This window comes from Pseudorasbora parva, chromosome 15, assembly GCF_024679245.1.
Source record: "Pseudorasbora parva isolate DD20220531a chromosome 15, ASM2467924v1, whole genome shotgun sequence".
In the NCBI taxonomy this organism is placed as follows: Eukaryota; Metazoa; Chordata; class Actinopteri; order Cypriniformes; family Gobionidae; genus Pseudorasbora; species Pseudorasbora parva.
In genome coordinates, this window is record NC_090186.1 from 24,048,901 (window position 1) to 24,064,301 (window position 15,401).

At 39.1% G+C, this 15,401-nt stretch overlaps 2 protein-coding genes across 6 annotated transcripts in view; one reads left to right on the forward strand and one right to left on the reverse strand.

Annotated features, from left to right (window-relative positions):
- rps6kc1 (ribosomal protein S6 kinase polypeptide 1) overlaps positions 1 to 15,401 on the reverse strand; it is a 62,521-nt gene that overhangs the window by 14,105 nt on the left and 33,015 nt on the right. For all 4 annotated transcript variants that reach the window (XR_010898081.1, XM_067417402.1, XM_067417401.1 and 1 more), the window contains exons 9-12: positions 14,318 to 14,365; positions 9,569 to 9,701; positions 8,272 to 9,477; positions 4,846 to 4,935 (exon numbers count right to left, since the gene is read on the reverse strand). Coding sequence is in view for 3 of the 4 variants with exons in the window: in XM_067417402.1 (XP_067273503.1) it covers positions 4,846 to 4,935; positions 8,272 to 9,477; positions 9,569 to 9,701; positions 14,318 to 14,365 (1,477 nt within the window). In the remaining variant the exon portion in view is untranslated. The remainder of the gene's footprint in view (positions 1 to 4,845; positions 4,936 to 8,271; positions 9,478 to 9,568; positions 9,702 to 14,317; positions 14,366 to 15,401) is intronic.
- LOC137041899 (E3 SUMO-protein ligase ZBED1-like) lies at positions 811 to 2,958 on the forward strand. 2 transcript variants are annotated; one of them, XM_067418569.1, is made up of 4 exons: positions 811 to 899; positions 1,431 to 2,050; positions 2,142 to 2,486; positions 2,797 to 2,958. In XM_067418569.1, exons 2-4 carry the CDS (start codon positions 1,523 to 1,525, stop codon positions 2,887 to 2,889), a joined length of 966 nt encoding a protein of 321 aa, XP_067274670.1. In that variant the 5' UTR covers positions 811 to 899; positions 1,431 to 1,522; the 3' UTR covers positions 2,890 to 2,958. The 2 variants fall into 2 exon arrangements, with proteins under 2 accessions (XP_067274670.1, XP_067274669.1); XM_067418568.1 differs by lacking the exon at positions 811 to 899 and having other exon boundaries at positions 968 to 2,050.

Consider the following 15,401-nt stretch of genomic DNA (forward strand, 5'->3'; position numbering starts at 1 on the left):
TATTACTATATATAGAAATTGATCAATGGAGCATGCGATGTGTAGTGCGTGTACATTTGTTTAGCTGGCCACTATATGTGTAACTTTATGTTTGTGTATTGTAAAAGCACTCAACAATACACAAAGAGGGGGGAAATATGTTGAACTAAATAAGCACGCTTCTTCATTCAAATGCGCTACTATTCCGTGTCTTTCTATGTAAACACTAACTTAACCTGTCTACACAAACCACGCGTAAACACACAAACACACGTGCACAACTGCACTTCCCAAATGTACACCTTCAAAGACAAAAATACGACGATATAATTCAAGTATAAATATGTAAATAACACAAGCCGCTAAGCATATTATATAGTTAGTGTATATCGTACCACATAGAGACGTCCTGCTCTAGTCGTTTTTGCTGCTGCTCCTGTTCAACTGCAGCCTCTGGGTCTGATTCCGGATCATAGATGTATGGCTGTATCTGATTAAAAGCCATATTTTTATTTTGAATAAAGTTTTTTCCCGCTGTTAGGGATGACACAGCTTTACGACGCACTCGACGCACTCAACACAATAGCAGCGCGCTGCTGCACACGTCATTATTTAGCTCCGCTCACACGACACGCCCCCACCCGCTCTGCTTTTTTCGGAAAGACTCGGAACAGCGCATCTTTCTTATATAATTATAAAAAAAATAAAGACTTTTCGGAGATATGCAGGATGCAATGCTACTCTATAGGTACTCAAGATTGACATGACACTGACTGAAACTGAGTGTTTCACCCCCCCTTTAAAAGAAGAGAATCAAGTGTCCATCACTACAGACAACGGCGCTAATGTGGTGAAAGCTACCGAAGTGAACAATTGGGTCCGACTATAATGCTTCGGTCACCGCTTGCATCTGGCCATCGGTGAGTTTTAATTGTTTATATTTGCAAATATTTCAATGAAAACAGAAAAGGTGTAGTTGAATGTAGGCATGATATTATATTTTAGATTATATTTCGGTACCACTTTAGAATAAGGTTTATTAGTTAACATTAACTAATAATGAACTGCACTTATAAAGCATTTATTTATCTCTGTTAATTTCAACATATACTAATACGTTATTAAAATCTTGTTAACATTTGTTAATGCACTGTGAACTAGCATGAACAACTGTATTTTTATTAACTAACATAAACAAAGATGAAAAATACAGTAACAAATGTACTGTTCATGTCAGTTAATACATTAACTAATGTTAATGAATGACCATTATTCGAAATAGTTTTCGATATTTATTTTTAAAATAATATTTAAGACAAATTTTATTTAGGAAAGGGATAGTAAATTGTAGCCGACTGTTTTCTATCTCAAATGCTCTTATATAAAATTGTAATTATAATATTGCAATGTTATTTAACCCCGTATGTCCTTGTTTTGTCTTCTCTCTTCAGAAAATGCTGTTAAAGGTGATGAGCGCATTACTCGAGCTGTTGGTCTTTGCAAAAGATTAGTTGGACATTTCTCCCACAGCTGGAAGGAGAAGATGGCCCTGAAAAATGCACAAAAAGAGCACAACCTCCCGGAACACTTCCTCATCACAGAATGCCCTACAAGGTGGGGTTCGAGACAGAAAATGATTCAGAGAGTTTTGGAGCAGCAGCGGGCCATAAGTGACTTCCTGTCAGCAAACAGAAAGTCAAGACATTTGGTTCCTTCTTCTCAGGACCTAGATGTACTTGAGTCCATAAACCAGGCATTGCAGCCTCTGCAAGAATTTACAGATGCTTTGTCAGGTGAAAGTTACGTAAGTGTTTCGTACGTGAAACCTGTACTTCACTTGATGAACACCTCAGTTCTTGCTGCAAATGAAGAAGACAGTGATTTAACAAAGTCCATAAAGATGAAGATTCTAGACTACATGAACAGTAAGTACGACAACCCAGCAACTCAAGAACTTCTGGACATGACCACCTTTATGGACCCCAGATTCAAAGTCGGCTACATCAGCAGTGACAAGGTGTCAGACATCAGTGCCAGGGTGATGTCTGAAATTGAAGCAACTGTGTCAAAGGTAAATGTTTATATGACAATAGTAAGTGATGATAATACACTATTACTAGATTTGATTGCAATATTTAGTTTACTTTATTTTTCTATTTTAGGAGCAAAGCCTAAGTAATCAAGACCACCAGGGTCCATCAGATGTCATCCTAAAGAAGGCAAAAAAATCCCTGGGCAGTTTCTTCAAGACATCCCCAGCTCCATCATCTGTGGTACCATCGCACGCTGTGGAGGCTGAACTGAACAGCTACTTGGTGTCTCCCACCATAGACAGTGAAATGGACCCTCTCACTTGGTGGCGACTCCATCAGGTCAACTTCCCACACCTGAGTAAACTAGCCAGGAAGTATCTCTGTATACCTGCAACTAGTTCACCTTCTGAGAGACTTTTTAGTACAGCAGGAAATGTTGTGACATGCCAACGCACGTGTTTAAAACCTACCAAGGTCAATATGCTAGTTTTCCTGGCAAAAAACTTGAAATAAAATTCCTTTCACTGTTAAGCACATATGACATTGCATTGTGCTGAAATATGTTTACACTTATTCTGGTGGATGTTGACAAGATGTTAGGATTTCCACTAAATACCAATTTATTTAAGGCCGGTACACTTTGTTTAATAATAGTATATTTTTATTTATAAAAAACAGGCAAGAAAGAGAATATTTTGTTCAAGATGCTGATGATTGCATGGTTACATGTGAATTAAAAAAAAGTAATGTTTGAGAGAGTAATGTGCTTTTTTTGTGTTGGCAGGTAACAGCAAACCGGAAATCCAAATATGTGCCAAGGTTTTCAGTCATTCATAGTGTTAATTTAAACTATAAATGTTTGCACCTTAACCGTTAAATAAAAAGGGAAAAAAAGCCTTTGTTCTCAGTGCATTTAATTAGATCAGAAGATAATCTATTACCTGTTTATTTTAGTATGATCGTTACATATATATATATATATATATATATATATATATAAAAAAGCTATTAAATCTAGCATTTCTCAAGGGAAATGTGATATCGCAAGAAATATCGTTATCGCAATATTCAACAACGATATCGCATATCGCATATTTTCCCAATATCGTGCAGCCTTATTTAGTAGCCTAACAACTTTTTGAAAAAATGCTGTGTTTGTGGTATACAGCCATGCATCAGTTACGCACTGCAAATGCGGCATATGTGAAAGCACAACAGCTCATGCTGCTCCTGTATCGCATACGCACCGCAAACGGGCTTTAGAGGGTTTAATAGGGGGTCCCTTTGAACCATTGAACAGAAACCATAAAAAATTAAAGGGGGGGTGAAACATTCAGTTTCAGTCAGTGTCATGTCAATCTTGAGTACCTATAGAGTAGCATTGCATCCTGCATATCTCCGAAAAGTCTTTATTTTTTTAATAATTATATAAGAAAGATGCGCTGTTCCGAGTCTTTCCGAAAAAAGCCGAGCGGGTGGGGGCGTGTCGTGTGAGCGGAGCTAAATAATGACGTGTGCTCGCTGCTGCTATTGTGTTGAGTCGAGTGCGTCGTAAAGCTGTGTCATCCCTAACAGCGGGAAAAAAACTTTATTCAAAATAAAAATATGGCTTTTAATCAGATACAGCCATACATCTATGATCCGGAATCAGATCCAGAGGCTGCAGTTGAACAGGAGCAGCAGCAAAAACGACTAGAGCAGGACGTCTGTATGTGGTACAAGTTATACACTAACTATATAATATGCTTAGCGGCTTGTGTTATTTACATATTTATACTTGAATTATATCGTCGTATTTTTGTCTTTGAAGGTGTACATGTTGGAAGTGCAGTTGTGCACGTGTGTTTGTGTGTTTACGCGTGGTTTGTGTAGACAGTAAGCGGACTAAAAAAAACACAGACATTTGAAGCAGTCTCACTCACCCTTCTAACGTTGGGACTGCTCCATCATTCAGCATTAGGCGATTGGGAAAATCCGGCGTCGAGCTGGGCCTTGTTTATGAAATAGTCGGCACCGAAATGCAGCGAACAGATATAAACATTCGCGCAACTCTGTTGCTGATCCGGAAAAGCAAATTACATCCACTGTTGCCTTAACCCAGGGTTTTTGGCGAATCTGTGCAGGACTGTCTTGGTCTGGCAACCAAAAACGCACTTTTTTGGTGACATTGTTATGTGCACATCACCTGTCCAGCATCCTACAAGCCAGCGCTTTGATGGGCGTAGCCTGTTACTTTTGCTCTCTCCCTCTCTCTCTCTCACGCGCTTCCGGTAGAATTGTCCGTAAGGCCCATACAAGGAAATTCCGCCCCCATTAACGTCAAAGGGGACGCATGATCTCAAAAAACTTGCCGAAACTTATGACTAACCGGAAGTAGTATTTTTGACAAAGAAATACTCCCATCAAACGTCCACCTTAACTTTTGAAACTTTGTCTATGTTAAGTATGGGATTCCAAGTCTTTAACAGTGTGAAAAGATCAGTATGCATGAAACAGCATTTCACCCCCCCTTTAAGATATGTTTCTAAATGTGCTTATAATTCTTTCAACTCTCGGGTTAGTGGTCTTTTGCTTCTTCACCAATGCATAGGCTGATGTGATTTCGCAGGCTGATAAACAGCAGTTGCACGTTAGAATGGTACTGTGGCACAGTTCAGTTTGAATGGATATTTTGATCTAGAGTTTTTATGATTATTAAATTCTGCTTTAGATTTTTTAAAAGTCCATAGTTGATTGAGGTGAATAGTGAACTCAATGAAAGATGAAATACGTGCATTTAATTAATGAGCACAAAACAGTACAGAATGTGTCTATAATGTTAAGACAAGCTGACCTGGTGCACAGTACATCTTAGAGAAGGCGTTGGGGTCACATGACTCCTCTACATCACTCCAGCTACAGAAATAGGTCAGCTGCACACGACCTGAGAGAGTTAGAGTTTTACACCACAGATTACACAACAGCTTTTAAAAAAAGTTATGTAGTGTTATATTTAGTAATTTTTAATATTTAGTTATAATTCAAGACCCCTCAAAATGGCTTAAATTATATTTAAGGGCTATATCCTTTAAATAGCCAGTGGCATTTACACACACACACACACACACACACACACACACACACACACACACACACGCGCACACACACGCACGCGCACGCACGCACACGCACGCACGCACGCACACGCACGCACGCACACGCACGCACACGCACGCACGCACACGCACGCACAGACAGACAGACAGACAGACAGACAGACAGACAGACAAACAAACACACACGCACGTCAATTGATAAAAACAAAACAAAAAATAGAATTGTATCTTTAAAAGAAAAAGTGCCTAATAATTCTGCATACCGGAATATAAGCATACCGTTTTTCATTTCCAGCCTTCATTAATAATTATGTATCACTTTCTAAATGAATAAATACAAAATGAATAGTTATTAAAATAAATGTGGTTTGGAACTGGTAAAATGTGTCTGGAAATAAAAAATATTATCAGAATATCAACCTGCCTAATAATTCTGCACCCACTGCAAGTACCATCCCAAAAGAACAGTTCAAAAGGCATGAAAAAGTTTGCAAGTAGGCTATATGCTGAGTAGATTCCTTTTTGTGACGCACTACACAAACTTAACGGTAAAGAAACAGAGATGCAGATGTTAATTTTTTTTTTTTTTGCAAAACAGCATACTCAAATAAAAATGGATCCTTTAGTTTTGAATACCTTATGCTTTTCTGTATGACCATAAATTACAAAATATTTTAAAGTTGTTTCCCATTATAATGAGACAAAATTATTTGTCATTGTGCCAATTCATGTCATGGAAGTCTCACTACAGTCAAGTTCTTTCTTTGTCAAGTTTTTTTTTTTTTTTTTTTTTTTGCCAGGTGGCCTTTTTTAATTATATGTCATTACGTTGTCATCAATCGCTGTATTGCTGATCGTGGTTTCGAGTAAAGGCATCTGCCTTCTTCAGGGAACACAAGAACGTGCAGTGATTTCAGACAACTTAATCCATATATTTTAATCCAATCTGCAGAGATCAGTTATCACTAGGGCTGGACGATATGGCCAAAATTTATATCACGATATATTTCTTAATTTTGGTCGATACGATATAATTTCAATATCGATATGAACTACATAAAAGCTTTAGAAAAACTACCAAGAACTGCCACAAAGGATTTCTGTACCTACAAACTTACAAATTAATTTGCCAAGTCTATGAAACCTCCTCCTATAAAACTATATAATATTTTAGAAAAAAAAAACGGTACAAATAAATTAATGTTCACCTTTTATTTGTATTTAGCCTTTATACGAACAAGAAATGTGAAATCACCTTCAAATAAACAAGACTCTCACTTCGCAGGCGCAGTTTATTGAGCATTTTCTTTTAAGTTTTAAATTTCAGTGAAGAACGATTCATAGCGCTATATTCTCCTTTTATGCAAAACTATACCTTTATCTACTGATGCACAAAAAAAAAAAAAAAAAAAAGACTCAATTCAGTGGCCTATTTGTGCTCTGGTTGAGATGAGTGCACGCTGCTTTTTGCAAGGCTTTAAACACGAGCAAATGATACATTTTCGTGAAGCCATGTCTGACCGTCTTTCACAAGCTTTGAAAGGTAATTTAAACGAGAATGAACGCATTGGTGTTAATACATGACATTGTGTGCAAATGTGGAAAGTATTAAAACAAATGTGCCACTTTCCTCTTACATAAATAGTCTACATGGATTATTTGTAAGGATTGGCATCGTATTGTTAGACATTAGATTGATGCATCTATGTCGATGTATTGTTACACCCCTAGTCGGCACCTCTCCGGCACAAGTTTAATATCAGCCCCATTCGCACGGGATTCGTATTATCTGGGGACCTCTGGTGATTTGTAATAATTGCAGAGAATGTCTGTGATCTTAATCCCGTGCGAATCGGCCATGTCTGTAATTTGTAAAGTAAAAATTCCCCCGCAAATTAGCCTACCTACCATATTTCGCCGAACACCGAGGTCCTGTGATAACATTAGTCCCGTGCGAATCGACATCTCTGTGATTTGGCCAGGATTAGGCGGATTGTATATACTTTTTGCAAGCTTTTTTTCTTCCTGTGAGCATTTCTATTTTTATCTTTCACGAAGAATAAAGTCTGCATTCATAATGCGCACCGTTAATTCCCGTGCAGCCGCGCCCGCACGGATTATACTTTCACTTTAGAATGAGTATCAATTTGAGAGTAATCTGATTGAATGGTGTGTTTAATATTAACATCAATACTGTTCTGAATGAAAAACATAACAGAACAGTATAGTACAATGACAATCTTGTTTAAATAGGCGCTTTTACATTTAGTTTTGAAACTGAATCTTCCGCCGTATATTGTCAGCTTCCTACTCGTGATAAATGAAATCTGATTCCTGCCGCTGGTCTGAGCTCAATGCATGGCGTCTGTTCGCTAACTGAACGAAATTATATTTATTTATTAGGCTACTGTAAAATAATCAAAACGATATCGATGCCTGTTTATGATTTCATACAGCTATCTATAACGAACATCATATCCGGGAGAAGTCAGTAAATTCGAGTAAAATCACAGGCTTTGCTTATCCCGTGCGAATGCGCCACGCAAAACTCAGATGTGGAGGAGTCATTTCTAAATCACAGAGGTCCCTAGATAATACTAATCCCGTGCGAATAGTGCTTTAGATAGACGAACCACTTCCACGCCACTTAAGAAAGTTAGTCTTTCTTCTCTTATCAACTATTTATTTCTCCTTACTTGTGGAAGCTCGTTCAGTCACATTTGTGTTGCGGTCAGGGAAACTCTCTTTGTAGCTAAAACGTGCCGCGTTGGATCTATCAGCCTACTACTGCTGAGCACTGGCTGCGTGTCCGTGGTGTAGGCCTACGTCATCACGCAAGAAGCCAATCGTGTTCTGCTCTTTCTGATGGCATGCGCCCTGAACGTCAGTCATATCGAAATATCGGAAATGTGTTTAAAAATCATATCACCGTTATTGAAAAAAAATATATCGCGATATATATTGATATTGAATTATTGTCCAGCCCTAGTTATCACTATTAAAAGGGACAGTCAAATCGGTCAAATAATCTCACATGTATTAAGCGAGGTACGAAGAACGGACCCCAGGTCAATCATTAAAAGTAACAAATGAACAATTCCTTAATTTTTGGTTTTAAGCAATCAGGAATCATTTTTTTTTAATCAGCCATACAAAAAAATTACCTGTGTTATTTAGTAGTATGTTGCTGGGGTTCAAGTCTCGGCATATGATTCCCTCTTGATGTAGTGCATCTAGAGCCACAACCATGTCAGCAGCCCAGCTCCTCACCAGAGCCTCAGGGATCCGTGTGTCTAATGAAACAGCGGCCAACTTATCCAGCTCTTGAAACAACTTTGACACTTTCTCAACCTCCTGCTCCCCTGAAGTGCCTTCTGACCCCAACAACACAACTTCATGTTCAACAAAGCTCTTCTGAGTTCTGGGTACAGCTGAGTCCAGCATGCCAGAGAGCATGGAGGAAGACAGAGTCAATAAATCTGCGTTAAAAGGTGTTTTTGATGGTTTATGTAGAAGTGGAATAGTGGCTATATCAACAGACAAGTCCAACTCAGCTTTCTCTCCTCTCTCTAGAACATCTGGCCTGCCAAATGTGGGAGAGGTTTGGTCTACAACAGCGAAAGCAATGCCTTCAGCGATAAGCTCCTCCGCTAAGACGTCTACTGTGCCCCCTTCGAGTGCTGGCAGATTGACCAAAAGATCAGGCGGTTGTCCCTCTACAGCACAGCTGACATTGGCATCCTCCAATACAGCCTCTTTAAAGGAAATGACTGGCACCAACTCATTTGAGCATTGATCACCATCAGACCTCCAGAGATCAGACACTTCCTGTAGCTTCTCCAGTGGCTCTTCTGTGACCTCTATACCAGCATCTGAAGGTAAAAACAGTGGCTTGCAGACATCTTTACTCTCACTGGATAAGAGCTCCTTGGGCGGTGATTGGTTCAGATGGTCAGGTGAACGTGTGCATTGATCCATAAAGTCAGCCAGCTGATCCTCCTCAGTGAAGAAGCACAGCTCCTGCATTGAAATTGGAGAGCACAGACTATCTGTGTTTAACACTGAACATGTATGTTTTTGTGTGCAGTGGTCTTCCTCCGGCTCCAGCTTCTCTTGCTCATACTCATTGCATAGTGTTAAGTAGCTGTTGGTGCATTCCTCCTCAGAGGTGGCACCCGAGTCTGGCAGTTGGGCTTCTAAAGGACGCTCCTCAATGCTTAGGCCCCGAGAATCCGCACTGCTGGAACCGGTGGGCACAGGAGTCAGGGTTGAATGTATAGCTGTAGCTTTCTGGATGAAAGGTATGTTGAAGCTTTCGTCAGGACTGCTGCCATGCAGATACTTGCAGATATGAGTCCATAATTTACCACCTGACGAGACAAAGAGGAAGTACTAGTAAACTTCTTGTTTACACACTTAGGCTTTTAGTTTTAAAGGAAAAACAAAGGAAAAACAACACACCCTCAGCATACTCTAGTAAAAGAAAGATGGAATCCTCTGAGATAATGTATTTCTCCAGTTGTACCATGTTAGGCACGGAACGAGGCACAACAGTCTTCTTAACACGCCCACACGCACTGCTTTTCCTTAAACCCTGAACACACACAGAAATCACATCAGTACAAATCAAAGATCTCAATCTACCAGTCTACAGTCCAAAAAGAGTTTTATAAAAACCTGTAAAAAATTTGTCAGTTACACATTCAGATGGCGGAAGCTCAGTTTCCAATTTTTATTTGCTGTACTGCTAATCCAATCACTTTATTTTGTTCCGCAAACTTAAAATATTGCAAATATAATGTGTAAACTTATTGCTATACAGTCCTCTTATATATTTGTATTACATCTAACCATTACATCAAAGAAAGCTTGAGATGTTTCTAGTCTCTAAATGGACTGTTTACACTTTCCTCAGAGAGCAGTGGGTCCCCAGAACCAGGACTAAAAACCACTGCAGTATTAAACATGCTGTATGCTGGTTGGGTTGTTTGAATTCTAATAATGCTAAACAGAAATATATAGACTATAATATATAGACTATAAATATATAGACTATTTTCACAATTTACAGCTATTGGGAATTTCATAAATCAATAAAAAATAAAATATGTCTCGTCTTGTTTTGGTTCTTCTCTTAGTTGTGCACTCCATAATTTTACATCTCCTTGAGATATTTATCATTTAAAAAAAATAGCAGGGATCATAAAAAATGCATTTTGTTTTTCACTGTCCAAATAATTTCTCACACACACAACAAATACTTACATTCCACATGACAAAATTATCATTTAATTCACACAAATTAGTTAATTCAAAAGTTTAAATCTCTTGGATCTTATTTTGGTGTGTAGCTTTCTCTATGATTTATCATAAGGTTTCGACATAAGAAATTGTAAACTCTCTTTTACATTAATATCCAATTGGGCTCAACCTATGCAATAACACTTGTTTTTTCCCCAATTTATCATTAGCTGATCTCAATCTGTGTTTGTGAGCACTTTTTTATCAAGACAATCCACCTCACAGGTCTGGTATATCAATATGCTGATTAGACAAAGGTGTGCCTTAGGCTAACCACAATAAACGTCTACTCTAAAATGTTCGGTTTTATATCACAGCACAATGCTACAGATGTCGCAAGTTGAGGGAGCAAGCAATTGGCATGCTGACTGCAGGAATGTCCACCAGAGCTGTTGCTAGTGAATTGAATGTTCAATTATCTTCCAATGCCTTCTCCAAAGAAGTTTTCCGAGAATTTGGCAGTACATCCAACTGGTCTCACAACAGTAGACCACATGTAACCACACCAGCCCAGGATCTCCACATCCAGCATCTCCACCTCCAAGACTGTCTGACACCAGCCAACCAGACAGCTGCTGCAACAATCGGTTTGCATAACCAAAGAATTTCTGCATCTCTGGGAAGCTCCTCTGTGTCCTCATCAGGGTCTCAACCTGACTGCAGTTTGTTGTAGTAACCCATTTGAGAGGGGAAATGCTCACATTCCATTTCATGGCATCTTGCACTTTGGAAAGGTGTTCTCTTCATGGATGAATCCTGGTTTTCACTGTACAGAGCAGACGGCAGACAGCGTGTATGGCGTCATGTGGGTGAGTGGTTTGCTGATGTCAACATTGTGGATTGAGTGGCCCGTGGTATAGTGGGGTTATAGTATGGGCAGGCATATGTTATGGTAACCTAGAATACTGTCTAACACTTGATGACTGCTCTGTCAAGCCCTCGTCATCAGTGAGGAACCTGGGTGTGCTCTTTGATACCAATCTTTCATTTGAAAGCCACGTTTCTAGCATCTGTAAAACTGCATTCTACCATCTTAATATATCTAGATTACGGCACATGCTTTCAATGCAAAATGCTGAACAGTTAGTACATGCGTTCATGAGCTCAAGGCTAGATTATTGTAATGCTCTATGGGTGGTTGGCCTGCTCGCTTAATAAATAAACTCCAGCTGGTCCAAAATGCAGCAGCTCGAGCTCTTACTAGAACCAGGAAGTATGATAATATTAGACCAGTTCTGTCAACACTGCACTGGCTCCCTTTTAAACATCGCATACATTTTAAAATCTGACTTATTACTTACGAAGCACTAAATGGTTTAGTTCCCCAGTACTTGAGCGAGCTCTTAACATATTATACTTCATCACGTCTATTGCAGTCTCAAAATTCTGGCCAGTTGTTAATACCTAGAATATCTAAATCAACTGCAGGCGGTCGATCATTTTCCTATTTAGCACCTAAACTCTGGAACAGTGTTCCTAACATTGTTCAGAAAGGATACACACTCTGTCAGTTTAAATCTAGACTAAAAATGCATCTCTTTACTATGGCATACACAGAACATTTTTAACTTACACTATTCAAATCAATTGACTGATTGTTAGGCTGCATTAACTTGGTCAGCCGGAACCTTTTGGGATGCTCTGGATCTGCGTATGCGACAGCGTGCTCCAGTTCCTGCCAATTATCCAGCAATTTCGCACAGCAATTGAAGAGGAGGGGACCAACATTCTATAGGCCACAAATCAACAACCGGAAACACTTTCCATAACACCTGATGTTCTCGTTACATCATAAAAATAGTGGCATCTACGCTAATGTTAGTCTCTCTGTTTATCCCGAGGTTTACTCCAGTCAGCCGGATCCAGGCCATATCCAGATCAGATGGTGGACCTTTGCCCAGACATGACGAGCGCATCCCTGGAGTGTCTGCAGAGACCGTGTCAATTAGTGTCTCCTCTGAATTTGCCTCACGTCATCCTCAATAAACCTGTCTCCGGCGTGACATTTACATTTACATTTAATCATTTAGCAGATGCTTTTATCCAAAGCGACTTAAAAAAAAGGGGATAGCAATAGAAGCAACGAAACAAACAAGGCCAACAACCTGTAAGAGCTGTAAGAAGTCTCAGTTAATTAGCACAGTACACCATTTTTTTTTTTTTTTTGTGTGACAAACAAACAAAAATTAATGGATAGTTAAGTGCTATTCTTTATTGGTCAGGGGCAATTGGAAGAGATGTGTCTTAAGATGTTTTTTTAAAAATGGCTACAGACTCGGCAGCATGACTCTGACGACTCTGATCTTTTGAATATTCCCATTCAATAATTGTTAATGCGACACGTCATCCTAAATAAACCTGTCTGGTTTTTTTTCTAGGCTTGGTCGTGTTTATGGGGAACAGTATAACATGTCTTTCCACTACTTTTGCCATATTTTTCTTATATTTTACCTTACTCCACTGTCCTTTGGACGGCTTGTTTGCTTCCTGCTTCTATGAAGCCCAACCCTCCGAAAAACGCAATGGTCTTAGATTGGTTAGATGGTCAAATGTAGTTTCATGTATTTTTATCGGCTAAAGTGCCAAGCACAGGTTGTCCTGAAACGCCACGCCCCTTACCATTACGGGCAAAAGTCACATCTGGGACAGTGTTTATGTTAATAGCAAGGGTTTATGATGTCACCAACCCAGAAAGAAGCACGCTGTAGTCCAAACCAGCCATTTTTGTAGGCAATAAACTGCCATAACATTAAAAGACAATATCTCTGTTTGCATTGAACTTTCAGCGCTGTAACTTTGCAGATACTGTTTATGCTCAAGCAGCAACATTACACACTGACTAAAGTTCAAAAATTTAAATTGCATGCAACCACTCCTTTAAAATCAATTACCTCAAAATAACCTTCAAAATTCAAACTCAATAAACCCGTCTCTTGCGTGATACCTCAAACTTTTGAATATTCTGATCTAATATGATTTCTGACCTGTAAGGTTGCCAGAATAATAATCATACTCAGTTTTTTAATAGGCCAGAGGAGAACTGGCACCCTGACTGAGCCTGGTTTCTCCCAAGGTTTATTTTTCTCCATCATTCCCTGATGACGTTTTGGTTCCTTGCCACGGTCGCATTTTTGGCTTGCTCCAGTTGGGGACACTAAAAAGTTTTCAACTAAAGATTCAAATAAAATAAATTACTAAATTAAGTGTATCAACTATATTACTGATCTGCCGTTGTATTGTCGTTATATGATAAATTGATAACATCACCGTTTTCTCCAAAACGACTGTACAGCTGAATCAAATTTTGTTGCAATATTTTCCTGTTTATCACTGTAAAGCTGCTTTGAAACAATCCTCATTGTAAAAGTGCTATATGAATAAAGTTGACTTGACAACGAACACAGCTGCATTTTATCGGATCTGTACCCAATTCTTGGAAGCCAAAAACATCCCAGTTCTTGCATAGCCAGCATACCCAGCCTGTATGTTTGGGATGCTCTGGATCTGCGTATGTGACAGCATGTTCCAGCCAGTTATCTAGCAATTTCGCACAGCAATTGAAGAGGAGTGGACCAACATTCCATAGGCCACAAATCAACAACTTGATCAACTATGTGAAGGAGATGTGTTGCTCTGCATGAGGCAAATGGAGGTCACGCCAGATACTGACTGGTTTTCAGACCCCTCAATAGAGGGAATGTACGTGATGTCACCGTCAGCTGCAGTGACTGCGGTTACGCCCAGCTGAGAGGCAGCATTAGTTTACAGTTAGAATACTGCGAAAACACACAAAACCAGGCCCACTGCCAGATGTTGAAGGGTGGGGGATGGGGGGTGTAGCATTATAACTCACTGTAAGTGATACCTGTAAAAATGTTAGGTGTTATTAACTCTAAATGGACCACTTACCTTTAAAATAAAAGTTTCCTGAGTTCTCTTATCCATCACCAACAGCACCTGCACATAAAATTTATACAAAAACACTTAAGAACATTTAGAACTGTTATATAAGGCCAACCTCCAAACATCATTTTGTCTAGGGAGTATTTACAGTAAATGTGAATCACTGAAGCATATATATAGAATTTTTTTTTTGCTATGTATTTGTGGGTTGTTGTAAAATGGGGACATATGCAAGGACCATGCCATTCTGGGACAGAAGACCAAAAACGGAGACATCTGGCCACCTTACTAAACGTGAAGTTTTACAGATAATGCAGTAAGGCGGTGATATTAAAACTCAATATATATACCCTAATGAACGTGTAACACGCTATATTGCGCAGTAAGCGTTTTTATTAGGGTTTTCTATGGGAGAAAAATGCTTAACTTCCCATGTTGTGTTCATAACATTATTTAATCTGCTTGCCTATACAAAGTATGCTTTATTAATAAGGTAGCCCTAAAGGCTTGTGGAGTTTAGTATTTTAATTGTTAGCCTACTGTCTTAATTGCATTACATTAGGGTTTTTCTTTAGAAAGATTTTCTATGGCACACTTCATATGCACTTTTGGTCTTGTAGACTGGCGTGGGCGCATGTCCAGTAAGTCCCCGAGACAGTAGGTTGTCCGGATTTGTCATTTTGAGTGCTCACAAGGGGGCCCTTTTGCGGTCGATATGAACACTCATGCAAGGTCCTCAGGCTTCTTTAAGACAGTCAAAGTGTCGTTATGTCACGAAAGTGCGGACTTGTAGGAAGGTCACAAGTGTTTAGGGTCCCATTTGGGACAGGGCCATTAGGCATGTGTGCTGTTGTCTGTTTCAGAAGGCTACTGCCATCTAGTGGTAGAGGTTTTCTTAGACAGCGGTGTGTATTGCAAGCTATTTGTGTGCAAGGCTAAACCGGATAAAATAAATCTCAAAAGTTTTATATTCACAGCAATGTCTCTATTTGTATATGTAATTCTATATTAGTATTAGTTGTAAAGTATTAGTTTAAATGTAATAATGCACATTTGTGAATTTTTCAAATACAAGGGTAGTTGTGCACAG